At 44.0% G+C, this 16,574-nt stretch overlaps 1 protein-coding gene across 2 annotated transcripts in view; it reads right to left on the bottom strand.

Annotated features, from left to right (window-relative positions):
- DOCK5 (dedicator of cytokinesis 5) overlaps positions 1–16,574 on the bottom strand; it is a 218,837-nt gene that overhangs the window by 151,281 nt on the left and 50,982 nt on the right. The window contains exon 2 of one of the 2 annotated variants that reach the window (XM_047717378.1): positions 7,856–7,939. The exons of the other annotated variant lie outside the window; for it this stretch is intronic. Coding sequence (XP_047573334.1) covers positions 7,856–7,939 — 84 coding nt within the window. The remainder of the gene's footprint in view (positions 1–7,855; positions 7,940–16,574) is intronic. 2 annotated transcript variants of the gene reach the window in all.

The following is a 16,574-nucleotide window of genomic DNA, read 5'->3' as shown; positions in this document are numbered from 1 at the left end:
AAGATTTTATTTATTTATTTGACAGACAGAGACACAAGTAGGCAGAGAGGCAGGCAGAGAGAGGGAAGCAGGCTCCCCGCCGAGCAAAGAGCCCGACGTGGGGCTTGATCCCAGGACCCTGAGATCACGACCCGAGCCGAACGCAGAGGCTTTTTAAACCAATGAGCCACCCAGGCGCCCCTTCTCTGCACTTCTAAGACGCACTGGCAACATTTAGGTTTTTAGGCAGCATGCTCATGCTTTCTATGATGCTTTCTATTGAATGATTTACTTCCGCGGGCTGAATAAAATGCCCAAGTCCTCTTATATGCTTTTTGAGATCATAAATTACTCTCACATTATGATGAGCAAAGTAGAGGCATACGTTAATCTTCTCTCTCCAGATATAAGCAAGAGGAGAAAAACCCCATTCCTGTTTGCCCGCAATCAATCTTGAACTTCTCTCTAGGACTTTCTCCTCACACTAGTCCCTCACTGGGTCGTACCTAGCCCCATGATGGTTTGATGCGCCACATTTCCCAATGGAGATAAGACACCTAAGGCATTTTTGATCAAAGTTATACACCAAATAATGTGAATGGCCCCGCATTCAGAGGTCTGAAGGAAGCCATGAGTGGTTACGTGTGCGTGGGATGGAAGGAGCCAGCTCATAGCTTTGCCACCTCCTTGGCCCCTTGATCCCCCCAGGATCCTTTGGAGACCAAAATTTATGGGACACCAAAAGCTCATGAGAACATTCCTCCAGAGCATCCCCCAAAATGTCTTTACTCTCAGACTGAGCTTGCCTCCTCAGATATGTAGGCGGCCGTTCACATGGGCCAACTGCAAGTGCCAGTTCATGGCAAAGTAACTGAACAAAGGCACCAATCAGAAAAAAGGTTCTGACCCCAACCCTAGAAGATCCCATGTCTGCCTCATATTCAAAGAACAGACATTTTAAGATGGCATTTTAGAAGCATATCCAAACATATCTCAAAAGGAAGAATAAGAAAAGGCATTCTCCTTTCGGTAAGCTTAAATCTGAGAGGAGACTTCTTACCAGCTCTACTTTTTAATTAGTTTTTCTGTAAACACACTCCTGCTGCCACACTCCTCTTTTGAAAAACACATCTCGGGAACATATGTCCCCAGTAGCAGGGAGCTGACAAGCAGTACTTAAGGTAAAGGTCAAACAGATGTGGGAAGTGACCGGCACACTCAACAAAATGCCACACGGCCTCATTTGCTTTCCAGGCTGGTGCCAGAATGTTCGCACGCAGTCCTTATCATAAAATCCAAGCTGTTGGGCTCACTGCCATTGATGCTTGCGAAAGGCAGTTGTTTTTATAACTAGAAAATGGTGAGGCTACGGATTCTGAATTACAATAAACTTTCAACGATCCTAATGGGGTAACAAAGTAAATGAAACTTACAAACACATGAAAAGCCGTACCTCAGCTTATACCCAGTAAAACTTCATACATGCTGTTTAGAAATGATTTTTTAAAACATTAGTTCGGATTTCTTTGTTTCTCACTCATCTATGACCATTGGGTACAGCTGACCAAAGAGAGAAGGCAAAGAAAAGCGATACGATCAAGGAATGTCAAGGCTACCAGGTAGGGTAGCTGTTCTACCAGACCGTAGGATGTTACAACCCATCTTCTTGACTCAGACATTCTGAAAGAGTTCAGTAAGACCCTGCTGTGTCAGATGGTCCAATACAGGTCCAATGAGCATATCTCAGAGAGATGATTAAGCCTCTGCGTGAAACAAGTTCAAAAGCACTCTCTTCTTTCTCATGCTTCTGTTAAACAAAGTTTTGTCAACCATGGAGCCAAAATCCAGGGCCAGGTAACTCTACCTATCTGCCACAAGACAGCCCACTATACTCGTTCACCAAAAAAAAAAAAAAAAAAAAAAGGCCTGCTTTATAAAGATTCGAGATAAGTACAGCTCAAGTCATAATCCTTACTAATTTCTTTTATTATCAGGGAATGGATTTCTTGATTAAGGCACATTTTAAAACCAGACTCGTTCTATATAGAAGAAATCACATGAGTATACTAGGGACCTTCTGTATATACACAAATGCTTCTTTCTATTTCAACTTTTCAAGATTACCTGTTTCATCTGGTTCCAACACAATCATTTGTGCTATCCTTTGGGTCCTTACATATTACACTAAAACTGTACAAAGCTTTAAGCTGTGCCTGCTTTTGTAGAGTTTGGAACGCCTTTGAGACATTATCTCATTTTGTTATGGCCAATTGTGTTATGCTTACCCCCAGAAATCACTGTTAATGCACCCTCTCTCTTGAGCTTGTGAGTCGTTTATGGAGCTGAAAACGAGTTAACCAACGGATAGGAATCAAATGCAAGAAACCAGTACCCATTGGTGGAATAGTAGACCCTGGGCATTAAATTACTTATGACTGGAATCTGGTTAATCACAGGAGAGGTGAGCTTAATGAAAAAAGGAATGCTGTAACCTTATTTTTCAGAGCACTTTCATTTAATCACTTTCAATTCAAAAAGTAACCCAATTTTAGATGCAATGACCATGACACAAAACAAGTTTAAGTGTCCTGCCCATGACAGTTACCCTCGACAGGGCCAAAACCATCTGAGCTAAAGTAGTCCTTCTGCCTTATCCCTCCACTCCCTGTGCAATCACTTGCGTCTTCTTCTGGGCCTGGTAATACCAGCCTTTTTGCCTCCTGGCACTTTTAAGCATCTGAATTGTTTTGTTTACTTACTTTGTTCACTTGTTTTTGTCTAGCCCTCGCTTGAATAAAAACCTTGTAAGAACAGGAACCTTGCTGTTTCATCACTCAGTGCCTAGAACATCTCGTCAATAAATGTATCTGGCATATATTAAGAGCATAATACTTGCTCAGCAAGTGTTTTTGAATGAATAAATGACCACAACTGGAATCTCCAGATAGCAGTGATTTTTCAGCCATGCCCATGGATCTGGGGTAGGAAAGAGCATTCTAGATGGAGAACACCTGTCTCACGACCAAATCCCTTGCCTGGTTAAAGAAGCAAAGACATGGAAAGAAAAAAAAAGAAAGAAAGAAAGAATGAGCGAGCAGCAAAGACATGGCAATGACCACAGGCTGGCTAGGGCCAAAGATGAAGAAAGGAGAGGACACTTGCTTCAGTCCTTGAGGACTTTTGCTCTCTGAAAAAGTCTCTGAAGGAAAATAAATTCTCAAGCGCCTATAAAAGATGAGCAGCATATAGCTTCTCAGTCAATTCTATCTCCCAGCCCCTCTTTTTAGTAACAAATGAAGCTCAGGGACAAGGCGACAGAAAGACATGAGTGATAAGTGATAGCAACTCACTCATTTGGCCTATTTTGGAGGCAAAACTCAAGCAATCGGTAGTTCCGCAGTTCCCCAAGAGGTTAAACATAAAGCTACTATATGACCCAGCAATTCCACTCCTAGGAACATACCCAAGAGAACTGAAAACACATGTCCACACAGAAACTTATACATCAATGTTTATGGCAGCATTTCTCAGAATAGGTTAAAAGTGTAAACTACCCAAATGTCCATCAACTGATGAATGGATAAATAAAATGTGATATAAGCACACAACAGATTTCATTCAGCTGCAAAAAGATAGGAAGTACTGAAACATGCTATGATGATGATGAACCCAGAAAACACTACAGTAAGTAGAAGAAGCTAGTCACAAAGGACCACATATTCTATGATGCCATTTACATGAAATGTCTAGACTCGGCAAATCTATAGAGACAGAAATTAGGTTGGTGGTTGCTCCGGGCTGGGGGATAATGACCACCAAATGGGTACGGGGTTTCTTTCTGGGATAATGAAAATGTTCTGAAAGTAGAAAGTGATGATGATTGCCCAACTCTGTGAATGGCGTACTTTGTAAATAACCATTGAATTGTACACTTTAAATGGGTAAATTACATGGTATTTGAAATAGATCTCAATGAAGCTGTTATTAAAAACAAAAGCAAAAAATCTCATGCAATAACCAAATCCTTCTGCAGTCTGCAAAGGACAAGGAAATGCTGGCACCTCCTATATTTCCCTCATGGAAGGAGAACAGCTCTGCCTACAATATCTGGGGCTTTATGGAGGTGACCCCCTACCGCTCTTACTCTCCACACTAGCTTGTCTTGCTACAACGGGCTTGCCTTGGTGCCTTGGTCTCGTATTTTATCTTCAACCATCTAGCAGACTTCTGCAGAACACCCCATCTACGCCAGGTGCTATTCTAGACACCAACCCTGAAATGAAAGGGGAGCGTGCTTTGCCTTCAAGGGGCTACCACTTTCATAATTATTCATAAAACCACAGGGCAGGAAACAGCAAAAGGAAGAGTTCTAAGTGGTATTCTGTGGTGGGTTGTGGGCAGAAGAGAATTTTCCATATCTGGGCTCCAGAAAGGTAGACTCCTGTCCACACCGGAAAAAGCACACATGGGTCTGGTATGAGAATATCGCAAAGGTGGGGCGGGGCAGAGCATGCGGTGGGGAGCCCAGGAGCCAAATCCGACAGGAAGCTGGAAGACCCAAAACCCCTGAGGCCATGAAACAGTGCCAGCATTAGCCTTAAATTCCATCTGGCAGTACTTTGGGTGTTTCCATTCTGTTTATTTTTATTATTTTTTTTTTTTAAGGAAAGAGGAGATGGGAGAGGAGGGAGAGAACTCAAGTTATTACTCAGCATTTCCACCGCGTTTAATGTTTGCAAAGGACTCCTGCCCTCACTCAGTCGTGCACCGCCTGAAATAATAAAGGAATCTGAGAACCCAGCCAAGAACTCGAAGTACTTAGGAGACAGAAGAACCTACCGCTGCATCTGGCAAGGCGGGCACTGTTAAAAAAAAATTAACCCCATAAAATAAGCACTATTTAAAAACTTAATCCAACATAATAATCTCTGTAAAACTGACAGGCCACTTGGTGGTGGTAGATTAACTCTGGAAGCTCATGTTCTAAGTCTGCCCATTCATACCTTGACATATACAGTTTTGCTGAATGGGCACGGACATCCTTTTTTTGACATGAAAGAGTCCTGTGGCACACCCAGTATTTTATGGTAGCAATTAACAGGCACACCAGCTTCCTGCTGTCAGGACTAAGAGCACCAGGATCATCATATTCAAGATACAACATCTATCACCTGGCAGGTTTCTGTGTGACTGTCTATCAGTGGGGCCAGCACTGGCAAGCCTACTGCTGCATGAGCTGTGAAACACTAGGAGCACTGTGGCTTCTGGACTCAAGCTTGAAATGGATGTGTTTGTGTGTCTCTGATTCCATTTATCTTCAACAAAGCTCAGTGACCCCCTCAGCTTGCTCCAGAGGAGTGCCACCTTTCAGAATGTTCATTGGTCAACTGGGAGACTATTCAGTTAAGTACAGAGAGGATGCAAACACGAAATGGTCACTGATATGAATCCTATGAGGACAAAGTGCTTCAGTGAACTATTTCAAAAAATATGCTGGGGTCACATAGAGACAAAAAAAAGAATTTTGAAAATGTATTCAAAAGACATCACCTACTTTATTTCCAGTCAATTCTCCACTCTTCCCTCCCACACTCCACAGTACACTTAGAAAAATTTAACGACCCAACACACACATACACATACATATACATGCACATGCACTGAAAATCTAACATGGTAAAGTGGGAATTACGAGGTCAAGATCTGAAAAAGACCAAAACTCAGAAAGATGAGACCAGCATGTGAGGCTGCTCTCTTGTTGGGGCTCCTGCCAAATTAAAAAAAAAAAGTGTCCTGAATGGCTGAGCAGCATTTCTGATGGCCTCATGGATCCAGGAGAATCATTGGATTGCCATTGAGTTGGCTGTAATTTCAGACAAAGTAGACTAAGGAAAAATCATTGCTACAGAAAAAAATAATGGTAGGAGATTTAGTAAACAGGAATTAAAAGTTCAAATTGCTTAATATAACAATTCTAAAGTTAAACTTGTATGTACCTAAAAACAGGTCTGAGAATATATAAAGCAAAAAACTGACATCAGTGTAAATCATTGCTGACATAAACTGCAAGCACGGTGGAAGATTTAACGGTTCTCTCAGTGACAGAAAATGCAGAAAAACGTGTTTTTGGGGAAAAAAAAAAAGACGGAGAAATCAGAACCCGACTGTCATCTATAGAACTCTCACCCCATGATCCTAATACACATTCTTTTCAAGCCCATATAGAAGAGGTATAGAAACCAAACGTACACCTTTCACCTGTACAATGCAAAAATGTGTGCCCACAGATAGGCTAAATAGAATGGAATAATTTTTTTTTAAGATTTTATTTATTTATTTGACAGAGAGAGAAAGAGAGATCACAAGTAGGCAGAGAAGCAGGCTGGGGGGAGGGTAGTAGGCTCCCCGCTGAGCAGAGAGCCCGATGCGGGGCTCGATCCCAAGACCCTGAGATCATGACCTAAGCCAAAGGCAGAGGCTTAACCCACTGAGCCACCCAGGCGCCCCTAGAATGGATTAATTTGGCTCCTGACAAAGAGGTATGACCAGTAAGTTTTGAGGGGACTATAGCTTCAATAAGCAAAGGAGTCCTGAGATGAGACAATAGTGCATTATCCCTTGTGCCTCAGAGACTTAGGGACTATATGGAATTGCTGTTGGGCTGGACCTGAGATGGTGAGGATGAAAACAGAAAAGACCATAGAGTGGGAAGAGTCCACACAGCACCCCCTTGCTTCTCCCTTCCCCTGGGAGCTACAGGATTGTACTTTGATTTGTGTGGAAGGGAGAAGCAAACCCCTGCCCTCTGCCTAAAAATAAAGGGAGGCAGCAGGAGTAACAAAGTCTTCTGTGCAATTGGGCAGAATGACTTAGCTTTTCTATGGCCAAACGCTGCTTCCTATGCCCCACCCCTCCACCCCGCGGCTTCACATCCCTTCTTCCCCATCCTAGGAATCCACATTAGGTTCTTGGTGACCACCTCTGCCATTCCACCATCACCAGCACTTACTGGGATGAAGGGGAGTGCAGATCCTGAAAATCTAGAGACCCTGATTCTGACAAGCCTCACTCTATGAGGAAAGTCTGCCTAGCGTCCCACCTCATTCCTGCCTCAATCTTCAGAGAGAATAAATGGGCCCTCAAAATTGGTCTTTGCTTTGACCTTCAACGTCAGTGGCCTGGGTCCGGGTCTGTTTTACTCAGGGGACTTGACATGTGGATGCAGGAAGTCCAGCTAGGAATCCGAGAGCCTGAGTTGGAGCTAAAACTTGGGGTGGGGTGGGATGTGGTAGGAGGAGCGGGGGACACAACGCGTGCCTCTCAGACAATCGGGAGTCCTGAGTACTACCCTGCAGCCCAGTAATAGGTTAACCAGAACCACCTCCCTGGCCCGAGCTCATCGCAAGAATACACTAGTGGACTTTCTGGATCGGCTGTAGCCCTGACCTAATTCTGTGAAAGAATCTCAGACCCGTAGGTCTCTCCTTCATTTCTCCCCCAATCTGGCAACATTTAGTGCTGAGCTGAAAAAGCCACTTAATCAGCATTGCTCCTTGGCACGACAGCCAATCTGGTGTCCCACGTGGCTCGTCTCTAGCCAGCCCTGCGGCGGACCCTCCGGCATCCCATGCTTGGGCTTCACTGACTTGTGTACTTTGAGTTTCGGGTGTCTGGGCACCTCTGCACTCCTGCATTCAACAGGCTGTTCTGAAATCACCCTCGGTACGAAACTGTATAACCTGAAGTCCTTCCTGGATTTTTACTAGCCCCACTTCAGGAAGTAAAGCATGTTGATGCTTGCTCTAAGGGCCTCATTAATAAGTAACTCCCACCGTTTTTCCCCTTCCCTGTCTGGCAGAAGGCCATCCAGACTTACCCTCATACATCTCCAGGATGTGAACCGTGTCTCCAATCTGCAAGGAGAGCTCCACATCTTGAGAGGCGTTGTAGTTATAGATCGCTGGAAAGGAGAAATACACGTAGTTATAGATCACTGGAAAGGAGAAATACACGTTGTAGTTATAGATTGCTGGAAAGGAGAAATACACGGGGGAAATGGCGTCAGTGGTGGATAAAATACAAGACACTGAGCAGCACATGCGGCGGCTCATGAATTACTTATTTAACAGACAACCGTCTGTCTCATACTTCCGAGTGAATCACCCACTGCAAAGCAGAGGACATCCTCCTCAACCCCCACGACTGGCATGTTCCAGTCACTCTTCCACCCAACAAAAACCAGCTGGTTGCCTACGGCATATTGTGTTAGAGACCAGTGGTAGCGACAAAACACAGATGTGGTTCTCGTCCCAGGGGTTCTTAATCATCTAGGAGGAGGAGGAGGATAGTCAATGTAAAATATTATAGAGACAACTACTTAATTTAAATTGTGTCAAGAGTTATGAAAGAAAAAAAAAAAAAACGGGCCAGGGGCGCCTGGGTGGCTCAGTCGTTAAGTGTCTGCCTTTGGCTCAGGTCATGATCTCAGGGTCCTGGGATCGAGCCCCACATCGGGCTCCACACTCAGTGGGGAGTCTGCTCCAGGGTTCTCTCTCTCACTCTGCCCCTCCCCCTGCTCATGCTCTTGCTCGCACTCACTCTAACATAAATAAATAAATCTTTAAAAAAGAGAAAGAAAGAAAAACAGGCTACAATGAGAATATGCTGTGGGGTTCTTTAGGTCGGTCCCCTTGTTCATCAGACAACAGCCAGCCTACAACACCACTGAGGTTATGATCTCTAAGACACAGAATAAGCCATCTCCTCGCTTCCCTGACACAGTAACTGGGAGTCAAAAGGCCACTGTGGGTCCCATCTACCTGGGAGGAACAGACTGACATGGTACCTTGCAGACATGACTGCCTTGTCCCAGTTCCAGGCATCCCGGGGACCTGGATGGCCCCAGCACCTCCTCATCAAGGTCACCTCAATCATCACATTCTTAAGACTGGCAGAGACTGGGGCAGATTATGAAAAATAAGCTTAGTCTTATAATTCAAAAAGACAACCTAATTTTATCTAGTTATTTATTTTTAAAGATTTTACTTGTTAATTTGACAGAGAGACAGAGGGAGACAGAACACAAGCAGGGGTAGTGGGAGAGGGAGAAGCAGGCTTCCTACTGAGCAGGGGGCCCAATGCTGGGTTCAATCCCAGGACCTTGGGATCATGACCTGAGCCGAAGGCAGACACTTAACGACTGAGCCACCCAGGTGCCCCAACAACCCAATTTTAAGACGGGTAAGAGCTCTGAAGAGCCATTTTACCAAGAATCATAAGCTGGCTAAGACACATGAAAAGATACTCATCATCATTAGTCATCAGGGAAATGCAAATTAAAACCACAATGAGGTAACACTTCACACCTGCTAAAAGGGCTATAGTTTCAAAAAGGCAGACAACCAGTAAGAATGTGGAGACTGGAACCCTCAGACATCGTGAGCAGGAATGTGAAATGGCCCAGTCTCTTCAGAAAACAGGTGGATGATTACTTAGAAAGCTAAACATAAGTTCCCACTGTGGCCCAGCAATGACATTCCCAGTTATCTACGAAGAGAAATGAAAACTCGTTTACGCAGCAAGTTTATGTGAATGCTCACAACTGCTGACGTAGGCAGAAACACAGTCCCCCCAGAAGACAGTCACATCAAATTTCTGGAACCCGTGAATGCTACCGTGTGTGGCCAAACATTTGAGTATGTGAAAGATCTTAAGAGGAAGACCTTTTTCTGGCTTACCAGGGTGGGCCCTGAAGGCAAGCTCATGTATCCTGGTGAGAGAGGGTCAGTGGGACTTTGGGGAGATGCACAGAAGAGAGGGCAACGTGGAGATGGAGGAAAGGGCTGCGTCAGGGACTGGCATTACCACCAGAGGAGGCAGCAAGGAATGGGATCTCCCCAGAGCCCCTAAAAGGAATACGGACCAGCAACACCTTCCCCTTAGACTTCTGGTCTCAGACCGTGAAAGCATACATTTCTATTGTTTTTAAGCCACCAACTTTGCAGGAATTTGTCAGAACAGTCAAAGGAAACAAATATAGCCAACACTTGTATTTGCAATAGCCAAAAAGTAGAAACAATTCATCGACTGACGAACAAATAGATATGTGAACTAGGGTATATCGGTACGATGGAACACCACTCAACAACAGAAAGTAGTGAAATACGGACGTATGCTACAACACAGGGGAACTTTGAAGGCATTACGCTAAATGACGGCCCTATGCGAAATGCCTATTTTAGGCTCCCATTTATTTGCAATGTCCAGAACAGGCAAATCTATCAGACATGGTCCCGCCCATTATTGGTTGCCTGGGCAGGGGAGAGGAGGGAAGAGTGACCGAACACAGCAGGCACGAGGGAGGTTTTCAGGAAGGTGGAAAGATCCTCAAACTGGATTGAGGGGATGGTTACACAACTCTGTGAATTTACTAACATCCACTGAAATACATATTTGAAAGGGTGGATTTTATAGTACATAAATAGTATTCAATAAAGCTGTTTTTTTAAAAAGTAGGTCTAGTTGTTACCCTCATTTTTAATTAGGGATTTGCATCCTTTTGGGAAGAAAGAACTACCTCAGAGATTCACTTCTAGCCATTCTCCTGACGATTCAAGGAACCGAGACGTTCCCCATCTCTGCAGCTCTAACGAGCACGTGAGGGTCGTCATTCAATCCATCTGCCAGATCCCACAAGGGTCACTAAAAAAATGGAGAAAAGGTATGCCCGCACTGCGAACTGTGGGTACTCACTGCTCTTTCTGGAACCTGCAATGTGCCCTCTGTCTGCCACCTGACCACAGGCTTCTCCTTACCTCACAGTCTATCCGTGAATGGAAGGAGCACACCTCCAGCACATCTTTTATCAAGTGCCCTCTCTTTCTGGAGAGACTCACCCAAAGAGTGTTCTTCTGTAGTCCTGGCACAGAAGCCTGGACAAATTATGCTGAAATTAATTTACTATTGAGCTTTTAGACTAGGCTGAATTCAGAACAAGGTTGGGCTAATGAAGTGGGTTTGGAGAAACTACCTCTTCATGGGCCACGGGCCATGGCTGCTAGTCCACGGAAATTCTCCTTCATCTGAGAGTCAGGTCACTCAATGGTTTTGCCCATTTGTATGTCTGGTTTTCTACAGAAAACGTACATCTCACAGCCTCGACTCCCCCCTAGACCCCATTCAGACTGCCACGGAACCTGTCTGTTCCTTCCAGAGGCCCTGCTCACAGATGGAAACAGGAAGTAATGAGGTTGCTGTGTCACAATGTGTTGTGTAATGACCAAGGTCTATCTCTTCCTCATTCTTGTCATCAGGAAAGTAGGCAGACACTCTCACAGGCAGCACCTAGCACAAACACCTATCAAGGACTCTTGTAAACACACACACACACACACACACACACCATAAACCATAACTCCTAGATTCCTAAATCCTCCAAAATTATCCTGGCCTTAATTATCCCCCTTAGCCTCCATCATTGGGCAAATTCTGCCCTCTGCTCCAGTCAAGACTCTAACAGTGTCCCCTAAATTCTGTGCTCAACCCACGGTTTATCCCGACTTGGAACAACAGCTCATCTTCTGCTACATAACCACCCGAAGCTCACATTCACAATTCCATTCGACAAGCAACTACTGACTCCCTATCACCCTGCATGAATCTGTTTCTTCTGACATCTGACGTCTTCTCCTTCCAACACAGTTTGGGTTGTTAATCTCAGATAATCTTGGTTCTCATCTGCCCCCAATCAGAAGGCAAACTCCTCACGCATGTGGCTCTGGCTGCACACTATTTATGTGTCTTTCACATTGCCAGGCATTGGATTAGACCCAAAGTACATGCTCAAGACACAATGATGACTTTTACAGAATCTACCAATCGATTCAGTCTTCCCCAAACCTTAAGGTGCTTCTGTCTTCCTGAGAAGCAACAGCTGTGGTCCCCCAGCCCTCATGAAAGAGATATCAAAATCACTTCTCCCACCACTTTTTGTTTATTACACAAGAGAGAATCTGCTTTTTCAACCCAAGCTTTCAGAGGGATTCCCATGGGAGGCGCAACCCTTAAATGGCTTTCACTGGTATAAAGTCACCAGGTAGAGGACATTCACCAGTTTCATGTCTTCAGGCAGAAGTACCAACAAGATTTCCAATCACTCAGAGTTGTCATTTTTTCATTCCAATGATGCACTTTGCTCTCCCTCTCCCACTCCCAGTACCCCTCATTTCCATTGTATTTTATGTTTTCCCTTCCATATGTAATATGTCTCCCTTCCATATTTCCTTCCATATTGTAATCCAATATTTCCCTTCCATAATGTAATACAGTAACTCTAAAAAGTGTGTGCCACACACCACAGTATTTAATAAGGAAACAGATTCAGAAGGGGTAAACACCTTGCCCCAAGTAATTCAGCTTTATAAGCAACAAGGCTGTTCCTAATGCTGGTGATGATGCCTTCATCATATTTTATAAGGCTGCTCCCGAATGGTGAAGAACAGCCTGGAAAAAGAGAGGAGCCTCAGAGATTCTCAGTATGATGTCTGCCTTAGATTTCTCTCATAAAACGGAAATCCGACTTCCAAACACAAGCTTTATTATACAAAGCAGTGACTGGTAATCATGTTGTCCACTAGTCTGGAGCTATTTGGAGAACAGGCATACAACTAGCTCTCAGTGGATGGTGCTTTCTTCCTGGAATGTGAGTAATTATTGCAAAGAAAGACAGATAAAGGGAAAATAAGGGAAACACTGAGGGTTAAACAAAACACTATTGAAGACTCAACTATACCACTTACAAACACATGACCTTGAACGAGTTCTCAGTCTGAGCCTCTGTTCCCCATCTGTAAACTAGGCATCAGATCAGATGACTCTAAGGGTCCCTGTGGCTCCAACAGTCTCTGATTCATGAGGTGATGATAAGCAGGAGAAACAAGTTCTGCTGTTGTGAACTAGCAGGCCCACCACAATCTCTTGTTTTGTCTGAGGAAATTAAACAAGAACAGGGAGTTGCTGAATATAAATTGCCTTGTTGGCTGCTATGTGTAAGGTTGGGAAGGACGAATTGCTGGAATTTTTCCCCAAGCAGCTTACTGTTTATATCATGAAAGTGTAATTTTGCAGAGCTAAGTAGACAAGACAGTATGTCTACAAATCTAAAATAGTTTGCATTTTACCAAATCTTTGATTTGGCCTTTTCTTTTAAACCAGGCTTCTATGAGAGAGGTAAAAAGAAGGTTAGGGTCTTAAGATCATGCAGTAAGAAAACAAAAGAATACACTAACAGGCCCCAAAACAAGGATCAGGTTCTAGAGTGAAAAGTCTATGCATTACTAGCATTTAATCTTCCTAATAAATTAGGTTCTTTCATGAATCCTCAAATTACACCCCCCTGAAGAGTAAGTCAGACACGACTTTTCCTATTAGTCATTTGGTAGACTCCACAAAAGAAAGATCCCGCAAACACAGACCAATGTTCCAATTTGAATTGTTTACTATACAGAATATTAAAAAATGGCCAAACTTCATCTTTTTCAATATTATCTTGATCTACCTACTTTTGACCATTAGTACTACAAAAACAAAAAAGATTCCACCTTTGATCTTTGCCCCAGACTTAATGCAGTATGTCCCCAAGGGCCAAATGGACTTTTCTTTCTCTTGCTCTTTAATTCCAGTCTACTCTAAGGATCAGAGAATGAGATTCAACAGCAGGTCTGACCCCAAGAAGTGTAAACCTATGGCTTTACACTGATCACTTTTTAAAAAAAAAAAGATTTTATTTTATTTATTTGACAGACAGATCACAAGGAGGCAGAGAGGCCAGAGGAGAGAGAGGAGGAAGCAGGCTCCCTGCCGAGCAGAGAACCCGATGTGGGGCTTGATCCCAGGACCATGAGATCATGACCTGAGCAGAAGGCAGAGGTTTTAACCCACTGAGCTACCCAGGCGCCCCTACACTGATCATTCTATTTAGGTTCCAAACTCATCTTTTTAGGATGAGATGACCATGCTGGCACCTCTCTACTCAGAAACATCCCAGCCAGGGACCACCGAGTAAGGACAGCAGCTTACATTTCTCCCCCATAGTACTCCAAGGACCAGGCTCTTACAGGATCCTTAACTTTATTCTCCAGACTACTGAGGAGACAAGCGAATTTATCAACCAATTTATTGGTAATTCTTTAAGAAATCTCTGTTTTAAGGATTATATCTCTTTGTAGATGAAACTGGCAAATACCCTTAACGGGAGAGATATTTCACAGATATTTCAACTATAGTTTACAGACTGTCTCACTGTTACCAAGTGATTACTAGATACCACCTCATTTAAACTCATATGAAATTAAGTTTACCTGGAATGTCTAAAGAATAAAAGCTGAAAAAAGGCAAGTCACAATTATAGGGGGAATCTTTATATTCTACAAACATGTGGAGCTTTCTCCCACAGCCTCCCCACCTAAAAAGTGGAGGCAATAGTACATTCTTCATAAGGTTTTGTGAAGCCCAAAGAGGAGAAGGTATGCAGAATCCCTAGGACCATGACCAACACTTGGTGGACACTGAAAAAATGGCAGTCATCTTCCCTTTCTTGCCCAGTCCAGCTCCCCCACTTTGAGAATGGTGGCACCCATGTCCTCGAAGATGGACATTTGCCCCCTTACCAATAAGCCAGTGAAAGTCATGCAATGAAATCTGGAAATCAGGAAGGCGTGCAGAGAAGCAGAACAAGCTAGCCCAGCAGTCCTTCCAGGGTAAAGGTTGCTGGGCAATTCAGTACAGGTGCCCCTAAGGGCAGCAAAACCATTATACTTTGACAGGCAGTTGAGAACAGAACTCCCCTAAGAAGGAGCAGGAGAGTGAGGGAATATTTTAATATTTTAACCATTTTCTTGCCATCCCTTCTAGTATTTCTACAGTGGATCAACTGAGGAACCAGCGTTTATATTCAGAATACCAAAGATGCTTCAATCACGTACTCACTATAGTACTCTCTATCTGGGTACAACATTAAAACACATTCCAATATTACTCATGCCTTCAGTTCTTTTTTTTTTTTTTTAAAGATTTATTTATTTATTTGACAGACAGAGATCACAGGTAGGCAGAGAGGCAGGCAGGGAGAGAGGAAGGGAAGCAGGCTCCCCGCTGAGCAGAGATCCCAATGCGAGGCTCGATCCCAGGACCCTGAGATCATGACCTGAGCCGAAGGCAGAGGCTTTAACCCACTGAGCCACCCAAGCACCACCCCCGCCCCCCCTCGCCCGTGCCTTCAGTTCTATTAGCTTCTATTTGTTTCCACTGATCTCTTTATTGTTAAGAAAAAGTAAAAGAGAAAAAAATCTGAGGGCAATTAAGGCAGGGTTTTAATGATGAAGTAAAAACAAAACAAAACACAAACATGGCCTACTACTAAGCCTAGAACACCTCCCCCCAACAAAATAAGGTATGAATCAGGTTCTTCTTGATATGCATTCTTACTAAATACAAACTAAACAGAACTGAGATAAAAAATGATCAGGTCTAAGATTGCGTCCAGTTTACTGCACCTAATTTATGGACAGAAATCACAGCTGAGAACTAGAGAATCTGAAGATAAAAGCCACGGCTTACTGCAGAATCTAGAACACCCACCCTGAAACAATAGGCAAAAATGTCAGTGAGTATTTTATCCACACATACATGAATTAGAGACTGAGTTCACTGAGAAGAAGAAATGGTCCCCAACCAGGCTGTGAAACTCATTACTTTGGAAACATCAGTCTGAAAACGAGAATACAAGAGCAGCGGGTTGGGACCTGGGCTTACGTCTCAGCAGGGCGTGTCCCAGGACAAGCTTCACTGGTCACCTTCCCACCACAGACCACATCCAGGAGGGTCTGAGAACTGAACCCCGGTGCCTTCCATCTTATATCCACCGCAGTCACATCTTGCTGCCAGCACAGTGAGAAGACAGAAGGTGTGTGTATGTGGCCAGGAGGAGAGGGGAATGAGAAGCGCAAACAGCTGGGAAGAAGCTGAAGAAATCTGGGAAACCATTTGGTCAAATCTCCTTGTTTCATACATGAGAAATTGTAAGCCGTGCACGTGTGTGTGTGTAGCTGAAAAGTGACATGAAGGTGAAACCTACTTATAGTCAGGCGACTGAAGATCCTTCCCACAGCTTGGCCAGGAAAACTACCATCCTAGACTCTCACACAGTCATTTAATCGTCAGGCTTCAATGTCCTCATCAATAAAATGACATTTGTGAACTGGTATTTTACCTGCCTCTTAGGGTTGTTATAAGAATAAAGTGAGGGGCATCTGGGTGGTTTAGTCCAGTAAGCCTCCAATTCTAGATTTTGGCTCAAGTCCTGATCTCAGGGTCTTGAGATGGAGCCCTGCACTGGGCTCTACGCTCAGCGTGGAGTCTGCTTAAGCTTCTCTCTTTCCAGGGTGCCTGGGTGGCTCAATCAGTTAAGCATCTGCCTTTGAGAGGGTCCTGGCATTGAGTCCTGCATCTGGCTCCCTGCTCAGCAGGGAGCCTGCTTCTCCCTCTCCTCCTCACTTGTGCTCTCTCTCACTATCTCTGTCACTATCTCTCTCTTTCTC

This window comes from Lutra lutra, chromosome 2 (assembly GCF_902655055.1).
Source record: "Lutra lutra chromosome 2, mLutLut1.2, whole genome shotgun sequence".
Lineage (NCBI taxonomy): Eukaryota > Metazoa > Chordata > Mammalia > Carnivora > Mustelidae > Lutra > Lutra lutra.
Note: the sequence above shows the minus strand (reverse complement) of the source record. Positions and strands in the feature narration are given on the sequence as shown.